Source organism: Neltuma alba, unplaced genomic scaffold (genome assembly GCF_004799145.2).
Source record: "Neltuma alba isolate B1F8T4 unplaced genomic scaffold, ASM479914v2 tig00010746_pilon, whole genome shotgun sequence".
Classification (NCBI taxonomy): Eukaryota; Viridiplantae; Streptophyta; class Magnoliopsida; order Fabales; family Fabaceae; genus Neltuma; species Neltuma alba.
This window is the reverse complement of record NW_021635573.1, coordinates 1075060-1091008: the sequence shown is the minus strand read 5'-3', so window position 1 is coordinate 1091008 and position 15949 is coordinate 1075060. Positions and strand designations below refer to the sequence as shown.

Sequence of the window (15949 nt, the reverse complement as noted above, 5' to 3'; positions counted from 1 at the left end):
AGCTAATCTGAGGGGTCAGTTACTAGTCCAGTCCGACCTAAAGAGATCATTCGGTCCAGTTTTGCTTCCGGTTAATTTTTTCTAGACTGGACTAGATCATGTTTGCTTGTGTTAGACTAGATCATATCGGACCATCGGGTTTTTACACAACTCTAATATTCACAACTCCATTGATGTCATTTAAGTTGGGACTAAACATTTATAATATGGTTGCCAACTCTTATAATAATATTCACGGCTCTATTAATGTGCTTAATCACCTTATATGATAGACTTTTAAACATGGAGAAATTAGTAAGTGCCTAACGTTTTGGAATTTTTTTTTAAATTTGTAACGTGATTAATAATTGTTTTAATGACAATCACAACTCCATTAACATTACATGGCAGGTTTTCAAATTGATATTATTAATTTAATATATATTTAAATTAAATTAAATAAATGAATATTAAGTATATAATGTCATTAATAGTATTAATATAGTCGTGAATATTGTTATAAAATATGTTTCAAGTATTGAAACATTTCAGTTCTAAATCCTAAAAAATACATGATAAATGGTGTTAAAAAAATCTCATACGGTTAGGTACTCATTAACTTCTCCAAGTTTAAAAATATAAAGTGGTCAATGATATTAATAGAAATGTAAATATCGTTACAAGAATTTGCAACTACATTACAAATATTAAAAAAAAGGGAAAATGACACTAAAATATCACTTGAATTCCAAAAAGACAAATAAGGCACCTGAATAAGCAAAATGACAAAGAAGGCATCAGGTACCAATCTGGAATTTTGATTTTTGGCCTAAAGACTGAATTGCCCTTATTGTGTTTGAAAACTGAGGAGATAGAGAAAGGTAGAAATTGCCTCCTCCCAGCGAAAGCAATTCCCCCCACTCGGCGAAAGAGAAACTGCCCCCACTTGGCGAAACCAATCCATCTACTCGGTGAAACTAATCCCTCCCCTCAGTGAAACCGAATCCCTCTACTCGATGAAACCAATCCCTCCACTCCACGAAACCGAACCCCCTCCAGTTGACGAAACTAAATCCTTCGCATCACCATTCTATAGAGATTGTTGATTTGGTGGGTTTTGGTTGTGGGAAAGAGGATTTGTAGTGAGAGAGGGAGTGAACCTGTGGGAAAGACGAAGCGGAAATCAGAAAACAATGGCAAGCAATTACGTAATGTAACTGCTGTCATATGCCTGCTGGTTTTTGGTAAATCCCATTACGTGAATAGTAAATTTCACTATACATGTAGTTAATTATGAATTTTACAAAATACATATTGTGATTTACAACTTTTGTAGTGAAAGTGACTACTTTGTTAATGGGTTTTGCAACCTGTTTTTAGGAGATAAACAACTTGTTTGTAAAAACTAATAAAATTCCACGTTAAATTTGACAAAACGTATAGTGGGATTTACAACTTCCGTAGTAAAAATGACCACTTATTGAATGGGTTTTGTAACTTGTTTTCAAGGGATGGGCAGCTTGTTTCTAAAAACTAATAAAATTTCCTACTAAATTTGACAAAACACATAGTGAGATTTACAACTTTCGTAGTGAAAATGATCACTTCTTCAATGGGTTTTGTAACATGTTTTCAAGGGATTGGCAACTTGTTTCTAAAAACCAATAAAATTCCAGCTGAATTTTACAAAACATAGAATGATATTTACAACTTTTGTAGTGAAAATTACCACTTCTTAAATGAGTTTTGTAACCTCTTTTCAAGGGATTGGCAACTTGTTTCTAAAAACCAATAAAATTCCATGCTGAATTTTACAAAACATAGAATGATATTTACAACTTTTGTAGTGAAAATTACCACTTCTTAAATGAGTTTTGCAACCTCTTTTCAAGGGATTGGCAACTTGTTTCTAAAAACCAATAAAATTCCATGCTGAATTTTACAAAACAGAGAGTGATATTTACAACTTTTGTAGTGAAAATTACCACTTCTTAAATGGCTTTTGCAACCAGTTAATTCAACGTGACTACAAAAGTTGTCACTTTTATTAGTTTTTACAAAAAGTTGTTTATCTCCTGAAAACAGGTTGCAAAACTTATTAACAAAGTAGTCACTTTCACTACAAAAGTTGTAAATCACAATATGTATTTTGTAAAATTCATAATTAACTACATGTATAGTGAAATTTACCATTCACGTAATGGGATTTACCAAAAACCAGCAGGCATATGACAGCAGTTACGTTACATAATTGCTTGCCATTGTTTTCTGATTTCCGCTTCGATTCACTCCCTCTCTCACTACAAATCCTCTTTCCCACAACCAAAATCAACAATCTCTACAGAATGGTGATGCGAAGGAGTAAGATAATAGCATTTCCAACATTCTTCTTTCCTTCTTCCCGCATTTCATCAGCGTCGGTCTTCCTCTCTCCTTTCTCTCACTGCGTCGGTCTTCCTCTCTCCTTTCTCTCACTTTCAGCGTCGGTCTTCCCACATTTCATCAGGGCATTTTGGTCTTTTGGCCGAAAATATGAATTCCAGATTGGTACCCAGTGCCCTATTTGTCATTTTGCTTATTCAGGTGCCCTATTTGTCTTTTTGGAATTCAAGTGATATTTTATTGTCATTTTTCCTAAAAAAAACTTTATTTAAAAACCTGAAAAATACGTGGTAAATGATGTTAATAAAATTATGAATATCAGTATAAGAGTTATCAATTGTATTACAATGTTGAAAATGGTGCCAACTGCCAAAACTCTAGAGCTGTAGCACCAGTCGCCAGGTAATAAGAGTAACTTGGGGTTTTTTCTAATTTAAAAAAAAAAATTAAAGAGAAACATTGTCAATTCTGTTATGAAATTAACCAATAAAAAAAGTAGATTAGAGAAGAGATGTGAACAAGAAAATAAGAGAATGATATTATATTCCTTCACTTGCTTCACTTATATCACAATATAATGGCATGCCTTATTTATATGCATAGTCTTACACATAAGTTACATTTGCACTTAAATGATAGATAGTGGACAATAAACAACATGAATATGAGTGGAGGGAGTTACAAGATTAAAGGTATAGTAGAAAGGTAATGGAGTAGTAGAAGATTAATACCCAATGGAAGTAGTGGGAGTTAATGATGAAGTTGAGAGGAAGAGGAAGAGGAAGAAGAGGAGATGGACATCCATATGTTATAATATTCATAACAAATTCACCAATACTTTAAAATTTTAGTCTGGTAATTGATTTGGAACTTTCGCAAATTCGTATGACCTTTTAGATTCTAGAAATTCACCTGTCATTTTTTTTGTAAATTTTCATAGTCTTTTCTTATTATCCGTAAGTCAAACTATACATATAAAATTAATACATCATAATTACATATAAACCCTTTTAATAAAGGGAAATCTAATTATAGTTTTCGCAAGTTTTGAATCTAAGTCCTTAGACTTTTTTTTTTTTTTAATTATGTCTTTTAAGTTTCATCTACTAGATTCATTAGTCATTTATATATAAAACCATTAAATAGAGATTGATGGTGTTAGAAAATTGAGAGAATGACAGAAAAATAAGTTGGAAATTACAAATTTCAAATCAAGTTTGGTAACACAACTTTATTTAGTATTGACAAGTCTGAATTTATAAATGATAATAAATTTTTGTTGATATTTCTTGTTTGGCGTTTATAAAATTTCAGCTTATTTTTGGGTCATTGTCCCTAAAAATTTTTTTAGACTCCGATCGATGAAGTGGAGGATAACAGACATATTTATCTTACATCTAGCAGAAAAAACAAAGCCACGTTGGATATAAGTCCCATCGACTTTGCTCATTTAAAAGAGAGCCGTGAAGACGCAAGCATATGACAGACGTTTCACACCAGGGTTTGCTTGTCTTCTGCTCCCTTATATTGCATTGAACTTCAGTATCCATGCAAGGGGGAAGGCAATAGGACTTTGTTCTACCTGGGAACTTCTTTGCCTAATTTTGAAGACGATTTTGAACATGATTTCTACGTATGCCACAGATTTTGCAGATGGTTTTTTCTTAAAAATTGCTACAAGAGCCGATTTTGACTCTGGATTTTGTTTTGCTAATAAGAGTTTCTTTGCCTGATGCTTTTGATCTTAACTACTCCATAGTCGTAGAATATCGACGTTTTTACTAGTTTCGTATGAAGTACCATCGGTTTGAGAGTTTGTCGCAGACGACATTGCTCGGCGGCAACTTCTCTTGCCCTAGCCTCCTCTGCAATTGATTATACGCGACCTTCTCTCCCACAACCTCCTCTACAATCGATGACTTAATCCTTTTCTCACTCAAAAAATGCCCTAACTCGATCCCCAAACAAGAGAAGTACTATTATAGTTAGCATGGACTTACTCATGTCTGATCAGATTCATCTTATCAGCATATCTGTCATGTCTTCCATTTTTAACTCATTTTCTAATGTTAATATATGTTTAATGGTTTTATATATAAAAAAGTAACGGATCTAATTAAGTGACCTCAAAGGAGCCAATAAAAACAAAAAATTAAGAACTTGATTCAAAACTCATGAAAACTATAATGATTGGGAAATAATTTTCCCTTTAATAAAAATCAAAGCAACTGGGGCATTTATGACGAGCAAAAGGTATGTACTTGCTAAAATAGGAATATTTCATATTTTTATAAATCTATACAAGAAAATTTTGTTAATTTTGAATTTACTAGTACAAATCGTTGCATACTTCATAGCAGAAAATTTTATATTGACAACATGCAAAGCCTATATGAAATTTAGAATAACTTAGACTAAACTTTTTTGGAAAAAGTATATCTTTTTATTTATTTTTAAAGAAACTTTATATACATTTTAAAGGGAAGAGTTCTATATCATTTTAACACAATTTATAAGATTATATAAATATCTTATCCCGGTATACACAACTCGCAAGAAAGATTAACGGCTTCGCGCCTTTCAGACACTCAAGCTCAAGCTGTCAAGCAAAGACCAGCAGAAGGCTCAATGGCTTCTGCCATTTTCTCTGTACTTCAGGGCTCTGCTTTTCCTTCTTCTTCTATATCCCACAAAATCAACTCCTTCACCTTTCCGATCTCAGCCAAAGTTCCACTTGTTCACTTCAGAAAAACTCTGTCCGCTAAATCTCTTGCTTCTGTCGAATTTGACACATCATTGTCGCCTGCGATTCAGACATTCTGGCAGTGGCTATGGGAAGAAGGGGTCATCTCTTCGAAAACGCCAGTGGAGCCCGGGGTCGTGCCGGAAGGCCTCGGACTTATTGCCAGGAGAGACATTTCGCGAAACGAAGTCGTTTTGCAGGTGCCCAAGAGACTATGGATAAACCCCGATGCCGTGGCGCGTTCGGAGATTGGGAACGTTTGTAGCGGATTGAAGCCTTGGGTGTCGGTTGCTCTGTTCTTGATTAGAGAGAGGTCCAGGGATGAGTCTGTTTGGAAGCATTACTTCAAAATTCTCCCAGAGGTCACTGATTCGACGATATATTGGTGGGTTTTTGTTTGTTTTCTGTATTGACACATTTATTTGAATTCATACCTTTGAATGGAATGGATTGATCGAGTTGGTAATTCTAAGTGTTTTATTTTGCTTATTCCAGTGCAGGTCAGAGGAGGAGCTCTCTGAGCTTCAAGGTTAGTGATCAGTGAAGTCGCAGTTTCTAATGCCATTTCTATGTTATCGTAATCTATACTTGTGAATTTTAACATCATGCTCCTCACGTCAATGAAAATTGGTTCATATTTGTGACATAACAAGACTTTGTAAGGTTTTCTATCTTGTTATATCCATGCTTTTCTCATAAAATAATATACTAAATGCCATGTTTGCTAAAGTACCTCGGTGTTCCAACATATGTCCAACAACAACATGCTTGGAAACAAGTGGCTATGCTTGATATAACAAGTGGCTATGCCGTGGCGCGTTCGGAGATCATATTTCCAGCATATTGTTGTATGGCCTGATTGAATATGATATCTGCAGGTACTCAACTTCTGAATACAACACTAGCCGTGAAAGAATACGTGCAGAATGAGTTTCTAAAACTGGAAGAAGAAATCATACTCCCTAATAAGAAGCTTTTCCCTTCTCCGATCACACTGGATGACTTCTTCTGGGCATTTGGAATTCTCAGATCAAGGGCTTTCTCTCGCCTTCGCAATGAAAATCTAGTGGTGATTCCGCTTGCAGACTTGGTAAGGTTCATTTCTTCTTCCTTTCTGTTCTGCGGCAGCTAAGGACTTCAACAATATTACTAGTAGAAAGAAAAGATAGAAACATGATGTTATGATCCTAAGTGTTCCATGTTGAAAAGAAGAAGCGATGCTCATTTTTTCTTAGAGAAATTTTTATTTCCAACTAACGCATCTGTTAGATACCTTTTCCGTCACTGTAAATATTTGGGGGGAATGACAATCTGGTCCCAGTTAAGAAAGACACTGACAATTTAGTTCCAGTCCCACGAATTTGATAAACTGACTTGGGTGGCCGGTGAAGGCGGTCCGGCAGCCAATGAAGGTGGCTAGTGACTAGGGAGGTGGAAGGAGGGAGCGAGGGGAGAAAATAAAGAGGAGGGCTGTTTTGTTCTCATTATAATTGTGCAAATGATACTCAGGTCATGAGACCTCTGTATTAAATTATGGAACTAAATTGTGACTATAATGGGGAATGAACTGTCATTTCTCCTAAATCTTTTCTCTTTTCCAGTCGGCGGATCTAGAAAAAGTTCTAAGAGATTTTTGTATTTTGAAAGTGACTTGTTGGAAATCTCATAACTAATGTAATTATCTCTTCAACTATTGTAATAAGGAATTGAGTCTTACGTTGAAAGCATGAGATTCTATTACAAGGTTTATGTAAAAACTAGACATGACTTCTCGTGCTCTAGAAGTGTGCCAGACTGATTAAAACCTGTAAACAGTGCGGCTTTTTGCAAACTTCATACCGTATAAATGGATAGATTAGACTGTCCAAACTCATTAGTCAGTTTTTCAAATACAGCTATCCTCAAAGGTTCATATGACCTCAAGTTGACATCCTTTGTAGTTATTCTCTGTACTTTCTTCTACCAGTGTGTTGCCTTGCATTGAAAAATTGGAGTTCTAAAAGTTCTATTTGTGGATCAGATAAACCATAGTGCCAGAGTAACAACAGAAGATCATGCTTATGAAATTAAAGGGGCAGCAGGTCTTTTCTCGTGGGATTACCTGTTTTCTCTAAGGAGCCCTCTTTCTGTCAAGGCTGGGGAGCAGGTGAGTTTATCCCTCCTCTTCTTTTCCTTTCCATTTTCTAATGCCATGCAATACCCAATATGTTTGAAGAACTGCTGCAAAGTTTTGATACGAGGCCCCTACTATCCATTAGTGCACTGTACAGTTACACAAATTTGATCTCCAATTCGGATCTTAATACAGTGCATTTGAAGAGAAATTAAGATTGATGTGAATAAAAATAGAGCTACCCAGTTACACTATTCTGCGTCACTTTCTCTCTCGATGTATATTAGTATGACTGTAGAAAATTCAAATTATTAGACATCTCATCCTGAAGATATTGCGTTCTTTATTGTTGGCCCTCATTATAATCATCAATTATGAATCGTAAAGCAGGACTCGCTTATTTGTGTTAGTGTTTCAATTTTCTACCATTTGTCAGATATTGTAACGACAGTGTGAACACGTTAAAACATGTATCCAATATATATACAGACAATGAAATAAGAAATGCAAAATTTCGACAGAGCTGGGACTGGCCAGGTCTATGATCCTCGAGGACAAGGATCTTATGTAAGGTGAGTATTGTTATGTAGGGAATTGAAAGTTAATTAGGTGAATGGTAGAGAGAGGGTAGTTTGGGTATTTATAATAATATGTATAGGTAGGGTCTTGAAACATGTAATTGGTATCTAGTGAAATCAAATCTCAGTTTTCTTTGCTTTGTGTATTATATTTGTATTACTGTTGATCCTTTAAAAAATGAAGATATTAAATAACATAAAATGAAATTAGAAGTCCTATGAAAATTCGTTTTGCATGATACAATCTGGCATTTTTTATTCAGCATATTTTGCTATAAAGGTTATAGTGTATGAAATAAAAATTTCACGCGCGCACATGTGCACACAAAATATTTTATAATTTTGAACACTTGACCTGTATTTATTTGTTATTTGTGTCATGAAGTATGATCATGGACCGAAATGGGCATGGCGCTGTATATTCTTTTCTCTGGGACCCATTATATCCAGATCTATTTGCCAGTGAATTTTTAAAACCAGTGAACTCATTTCAGGATAGAACTTACCAATCTTTAGTCCACTCATATAAACTAACAAAATAAGAATATCTACAGATTTCAAGTAAAGTCTTCAAAAAACAACTTTCCTGGACCCTCTGATCAGATTCAAATTGATAAATCTCTTGGGATGGTGAACCGTCTTTTTGAAAAAAATAATTCATCCTCACTGATGGAGATTGTCCCAGGGGTTGGTGATGGAAATTATAAAATTCCGCGTAACAATGTTTGGAATTTTTGCTGCAGATATATATTCAATATGATTTGAAGAAAAGCAATGCAGAGTTGGCTCTAGACTACGGCTTCATTGAACCAAATTCAAACAGTATATTCTTTCTCTGGGACCCATTTATATCCAGATCTATTTGCCAGTGAATTTTTAAAACCAGTGAACTCATTTCAGGATAGAACTTACCAATCTTTAGTCCACTCATATAAAACTAACAAAATAAGAATATCTACAGATTTCAAGTAAAGTCTTCAAAAAACAAACTTTCCTGGACCCTCTGATCAGATTCAAATTGATAAATCTCTTGGGATGGTGAACCGTCTTTTTGAAAAAAATAATTCATCCTCACTGATGGAGATTGTCCCAGGGGGTTGGTGATGGAAATTATAAAATTCCGCGTAACAATGTTTGGAATTTTTGCTGCAGATATATATTCAATATGATTTGAAGAAAAGCAATGCAGAGTTGGCTCTAGACTACGGCTTCATTGAACCAAATTCAAACAGGAATGCATTTACTCTGACGCTACAAATATCTGAATCAGATCCGTTTTTTGATGACAAACTAGACATTGCTGAGTCCAATGGTTTTGGTGAGACGGCATATTTTGACATCTTCTTTGACCAAACACTTCCACCAGGAGTGCTTCCATATCTGCGTCTGGTGGCACTTGGTGGCACCGATGCTTTCTTGTTGGAATCTATATTCAGAAATCCGTTTGGGGTCATCTTCAGTTGCCTGTAAGCCGTGACAATGAGGAGCTAATATGTCGAGTTGTTCAAGATGCCTGCAAATCTGCCCTTGCTGGTTATCATACTACCATTGAAGAGGTATGTATGCGTGGCTTTGTATTTTGCTTGGTATCATTCTCACGTGAGGAGGCTCAGTATCGGTATATGGATATTGGTTTTTATAGGTAAATTTAAACGGAACTTAAGATTGCTGAACAAGAATTTCTGATCCCATGAAAGATTAGCGGCATTCAAAATACTATTACGCATAGATAACTATTTTATACCACATAAAAATTATGGAGATATCACCTTTTCTTTTTTTAAGAATAGCTCTCTTAGAAACGGGTTGTAATTTCCATTGCAATTTCAATTGTTAAAAAAAACATGGGAATAATAAATACCAGGGTATTTGATGCCATCCTTGTTGGTATACAATGCCAATTTGTCAAAGTTATTAAAAAAAATGTAAAATAAGAGCTTGCCTAAGGCTTTCATGATATATTAGATAATTATGGTATGCTATCGTGTGTAGCAACGTGTAAAGCTAAAATCAACTGTGCAACATTTTGTTTACCGTTACTTTATAGTATCGTTTCAAAAACTATGACTTAGAAAATGGTGCATTAAAATGCCGAAATTTTGATAACAAAATAGTAAAAACTTTGAGGATGATAAAATGCCGAAGAACTGATTGAACACAAACATGTCAATGGCAGGATGGGAAGTTAAAAGAAGAAAAGCTAGATTCAAGGCAGGCAATTGCAGTGGGAATAAGAGGAGGAGAAAAGAAGGTGCTGCAGCAGATTGAAGGGATCTTCAAGGAGAAAGAGTTGGAATTGGCTCAGTTAGAATATTATCAAGAAAGGAGGCTCAAAGATCTTGGTCTTTGCGGGGAAACTGGTGAGATCCTTGGTGATCTCAGCAAGTTCATGTAAGATGGCAGAAAAAGCGCCTTAAACTTGCACTATATTCTACATTTCCCAGAGGAAGAAGAGAAAACAGAACTTGGCAAAAGGGACTCTCTCTCAAAGATGAATCTGTGCCATTCACTCAATCAATTCATGGAAGAGGGTCAAAATCAAGTTTTTGACATTGCCTAATGCTTCATCAGAGAAACATGTAATGCAGGAATTACAATTCCTTCTGTATTAATTGTATAACAGTTCAACAGGTGTGGTAAGAATCAGAATGAACGTTTGGATGTTGATATGGTGCTGGTCTGGTGTTACCAGGATATCCATAACCATAATTCATGAACACATAACTGGAGAAGAAAAATAAATCAATAAATGGGAAGTGAAGCTGAAGACCTAAATCAACGTATGGGAGTAGTCGCAAGATTTTGGTCCGTCCAAAAGGATGCCCTATCAGTTTCCATGTCATAATTATGAAGCTTCCAAAGTTGAAATATGAGGATCTAATCTTGGAATGGAAGCATACAAGTATGAGAACGTGACCAGAAAATCAAATTTTAATTCCTTAGAGTAGAATCTGAAATAATTCGTCGATTTAGTCTCAATATTTTTGCAAAGCATGCGTTGAAATCTGGATTTTTGAAAGGCCATGACGTTGACATATACTTACAAATGCTAGTTCTAATGTCTAGGCATTGTTCTTATGTAATAAAATACTCATTTATCAATACTAATCATTCCACTTAAAACAATATTTAGGCTTGAACATTAACAACCACTTAAAAATTTAAATAGAATTAAATAAAAATTAATAACCAGATTAGATAAAAAAAAAATATTGGATCATTCTTCATCCCATTGATCAATACACATATTTGTACCACATTGCAAGCATAACGTCGTTTTATAAACCAATTATGTCTTTACCTAAAAAAAAAGCACGAAGAGTATGACCCAAAAAAAAAAAAAACAAAGAACATCGTAGAAGAATTAAAAAAAAAGAAGAAGATAATTGTACCCAAAGGAAACGACGACAAAAATAATAGAAGATGAAGTCTGACGGTTTTTTTTTTTTTAAATTAGGTTGGGAAGGGTATAGTTTTCCCCCCCTTACTCTAATTTCTTTAAAAATATTTTGATTGTAACCAATTTCTTCTAAACCAATTTTAAATAGCACACTGATTTGTTCTCAGTTTTTTTTTTGTATGTGGCCCAGAAACTAATAAATAAGTTAGAATGAGTGACAATCATTTGAATAATCAATCAGAGACTTTAACTCTTCTTCGCCTATAAAATAAATCTAGTGTGAAATGATTGTATTTTCTTTGTTGATAAAAAGAGAATACTCCAGTTTGCTCATAAATATTTTAATAAAAATTGTTTTCATTGAAATGGTTGCCTTCAAAGTGAATTTGAAATGATAACATCCTGGTAAATTCTTTTCATCGTGTAGGGTTTTTCTGGTAGTATTTAGCTCAATAACAACCTAATCAATGCAATTAACAAATTAAAATGACTTCAGTCAGTTTCATAGTATGCCTCAAGATGGCTCCTCCCCACATTTTATTGTTCAAATCAACAGCAGTGCGAGAAAATTTGTTTTTTGTTTTTCATTTTTTCTATTTCTTCCATTTCCTTCAAATTTCAAAATCTAAAATGCAAAATGACCACTTGACATTCTCTATTTCCCACCATTTGGATCCCTCATCTCTTTTACCATGCTCTTACCCTCTTTCATTTTGGCCCCATCTCGTCTCTCTCAGCCTCCAAAGACAATTCATCAGTTTGTTTTTTCTTTGTTTTTTTTTTTGCCTTTTTCTCTCCCTTCTTCATTGATTTCTTCTTCTTCATCTCTGATATGCTGGGAATGGGATGCTAAGATTCACGGATCTTACTTCTTGGTAACTTGGCACCAAGGACTTTTCTTCTCAAATTCCATGGAAAGCCTTCGGGGCCAAGCGTGGAAAACCCTTCTCTTTTCAAGAGTTGTGTTGGTTGAATAAGGGATATTGGTGAAGGGAACGAAAGCAAAGGTGGCAATGACAACGACATGGAGACATTCTCTTCTATCTTTAGTGGGTGCTCCTGATTTTCAATATTTGTTTCTTGTGATTGCTCAAAACTGTGAGGTTATCGCCTGCCATCAACCAAGATGATTTTTATCTTCTTGATTTTATTTATTTTTTTCTCATTTTCATTGATTAATACTCCTTCGATCCTAAATGTAAGACATATTTCTTATATTTATCAATTTTTTCTGAATTATTCCTATTGACACTCATTCGATCATAATCAAGTAGGAGAGAGAGAGAGATGATATTAAGAAAAAGATGATTGTGGTGTTTCAAGAAAAACATGTCATATTTCTTGTAATTGACTCACTTATTTCTTAGAATTGACTAACTTACTTAACTTGTTTAATCTAATCAAATGAGTTAAATAGGTCTTATATTAACGATCGGAGAACTGGTATGTTTCATCTCATTTTGGTCATCATTTTTTCTCTCTTGCAGCACAGCTAATAATTATGAATGTTGAATCCACATGTCAAATACCAAGTTTCTATTATTTGGAAGTGGGTTCTATTTAGTCATGATTCAAGCACCAGCTAATGGTCAAACCATTTTGGTTTCCTAAAGGGCTGGGGGACTTGTAGATGAAGGATTTGGAGTTGCAATGTAGTGGCAGCAACCATGGTTACCACAACTGGTGTGGCTTTTCTTTTATACTACCTCCGGTCCTAATTATAAAAGCTAGTTGACTAATTTGAGAAGATGAAGTAAATAAGTTAAATTAGTTATTTGTAATAAATAGGTATTGCCTTTTCTAAAATATCCTCGTTAATTAAGTGTTTGGCTACAACTACCATTATGAGAAGGACTATCTTGGGAAAAAAAAGGCACAAATAGGAGAGACAAAGTGGATTGAAGTCTCATATTTAAGACCAAAATAAAAATTAAATGAGGTTCATATTAAGGACCGGAGGTAGTACTATATATCAAATCAACAATTACAATAGGATATAAGAGATTAAGAAGAAAGTATTAGTTATTCATCCGCCATGGTTGCTTCAAGAAATATTTTATCATGGGGTATGGTGATGTAAATTGCTGAGTATTGTGTTAAATTGTTAATCATGTTTTTATCTCTTCAAGAAATTTATACTCCAATCATAAAACCCTCTAATTAACCATAAACATTTAATTATACATTTCATCATGATATTTCATGATTAATTATCCATATATCTAATAAATAAAAATCAAAGCTAAGCCGAACTATTTTGCTATTATATTGGCTCCTCACTCATTTTATTGTGCTATGAACAGTAAAGACTTATGAACAATGATGGCTCATGCATGTGGCTCTCTGCTTTCTTTTCTTTTTTTTTTTTTTTTTTTTGGTCAGGCTATCTCATGGTAAGTGACTATGGTAAGTGACTGAGGTCTTTTTTTTTTTTTTTTTTTGTGTTAAGCACCCGGTATCTTGAACTAGACTATCTTTTAAGCATAACAAGTTAGACTAATCTAGATCAAGGCAAGACAGGAGTCATTAAAGTTGGTGCCCTTGGCCCCTAAGATATTGCATTCCTATGTCTCGAACTCGAGACCTATGATTAAGTTAGAACAGTCCCAACCAACTGATCTAATTGTCAAGGTTGTGACTGAGTGTCTTTCATCTGGTAGCTGCGTTAGATTTAAATTTCAAATTTTAAAATCCCCTCCATGTTTTGTGGTCTCTCTCTTTCATTATTATGGAGTATGTATTTTCTTTTTTTTCTTTCAAATGCCTTCGTCCTTTCTCTTTCACTACTTCTTTGGTCCTTCGAGCTCCAATTCTTGCCAATTAATTAAGATAAGACTTATTTTATTTTATTTTTTGGCCTGAAGATAACACTTATTTTATTATATCCTACCTACCATTTGCATGGAGAATAATACCAGTGACAGAAGTAAGGCAAATATTTTGTTATTTGGTTCATGGAAAGGGGAAAAACAAAAAACAAAACAAAACAGATCCCATGCCAATGGTACTCACACAATGGTCAAATACAGGCCACTGGGTACTGTATAAGCCGTTTTAAAAACTATGCCTGACACGCATGTTTTTGTATACATCAGATTAAGTAATTTTGCTATTTGTCTATTTTGATTTCTGTGCGGGTTAATACTAATTTGGTTCTTTAAATTTTTTTATTTTGGTTTTGATCTTAAAGTTTCAAATAATATTGTAACCCCTCAAGTTTTTTTTTTTTAATTCAAAACATTGGTTCTTATAATCTAATAAAAACTTGAACTATTTTGTCTGAACCAAAACCTATAATTTGAAATTTGATGAATTAAAATCAAGATGAGAACAAATTTAAAGGAATAAAAATTATATTAATATTTTTCATTCTAATTAAAAGGCATGATAGTAAAACCTCATACTCTTCATCTTTCTTAATTTGTTTCTTCAAGTCTTGGCCTTAATGTTTTTTTTTCCTGATGATGATGTAAAATTATACTAACGCAGTGGTCAAAATGGCATCAGAAGTGAAGTAATCATATTTAGGGGTGTTTGGCATTCTCAACCGAGGTTTCAGGCATTTTCGCAAAACGAGATAATGCCTCACATATTAGTAATCCGTAAATCACTTCTGAAACCATGGTTTGGTCCAAACCCCCCTTAAAGAATGTGGAAAACATACCCGTGGTGAAGGCATGTCCTGTGATACGTACTGTAGATTGATGTGACTTCACCTCTCATGTTTTGTAGTAGAACTGTTGGCTTATGAGGTATTTAGATAGAAACCAAATTACAGTTTTAAGAGTGTTTTTATGGTATGTGAAGTAAATATGTGGAGAAATTTGTATCGTTTTACAAAAAAATTGCTTTTGAAAAGCACTTATATATAATCCCAAACACCCTCTTAGTCTATGGCTCTCTTTATACATTGATGAAATTTTTCTCATCAATTTTTACTTCTGCCATCTAACTTTAGAACTCATCCCAGAAATATATAGTTATTTTGCTTTAGGATTCAATTGACGCCCTCACGTATTTACGTTCCATCAATGGCACGACTTATCAGTGATATTCTAAATTTGCCACGAGTAACTTCTTAAATTAATTTTTTAAACTGTTTTGTTTTAAATTTCATTTATTCAATTTAATAAATTAATATCAATATTATTTTATTCAATTTCATTTATGAATTTAATTGCATACAATTTAATCAATATTAATATAAAATATAAAAATTATACTAAACAGGGAGTTCCTCAAAAATTTTATTTGTTATTTTTTATGTTTAAATCTCAATCAAAGCTAAGACTCAATTATTTATTTCCTGAAAATAATTGATAGGATAGCAACAAATAAATATAATCTCCCTTAAATCAATGTGTGGTTTGAGTTGGCAAATAATGTGGAGTTTGAGATTTGCAACAAAAGAAATAATAAAATAAAATGTAAATTAAGGAAAATTAGTAACACAAGTCTCTAATTTTAACTATGATATAAATCAAAAGCATATTTAAATGTACAATGATTTAAAAAGATATAAATTTTATCTCGCACACCCCACAAACACATAATATTTACATTTATTAAGGGAATGATTTCACTTAAAATATATAACAAATATACAGTATAAAATTTTTATTCAATATTTTATTCTGCCAGAAAATTTTTATTCAACAAAAACTAAAGCAAATAAAGATCAAAATAATGATAAATAAAAATTAAATTACGACTGATCAAACCTCGTACCCCGCATCTACTCACCTAGTCATTAG

At 33.6% G+C, this 15949-nt stretch overlaps 1 protein-coding gene across 1 annotated transcript; it reads left to right on the top strand.

The window, feature by feature from the left end:
- The first annotated feature begins 4976 nt into the window (after positions 1–4976).
- LOC114758732 (ribulose-1,5 bisphosphate carboxylase/oxygenase large subunit N-methyltransferase, chloroplastic-like) lies at positions 4977–10468 on the top strand. The gene is given in 7 exon segments (XM_028947826.1): positions 4977–5489; positions 5605–5633; positions 5983–6194; positions 7125–7250; positions 8948–9230; positions 9233–9351; positions 9972–10468. Coding segments are annotated over 7 exon segments (1488 nt in total). The 5' UTR covers positions 4977–4989; the 3' UTR covers positions 10191–10468.
- The last annotated feature ends 5481 nt before the right edge of the window (positions 10469–15949 follow it).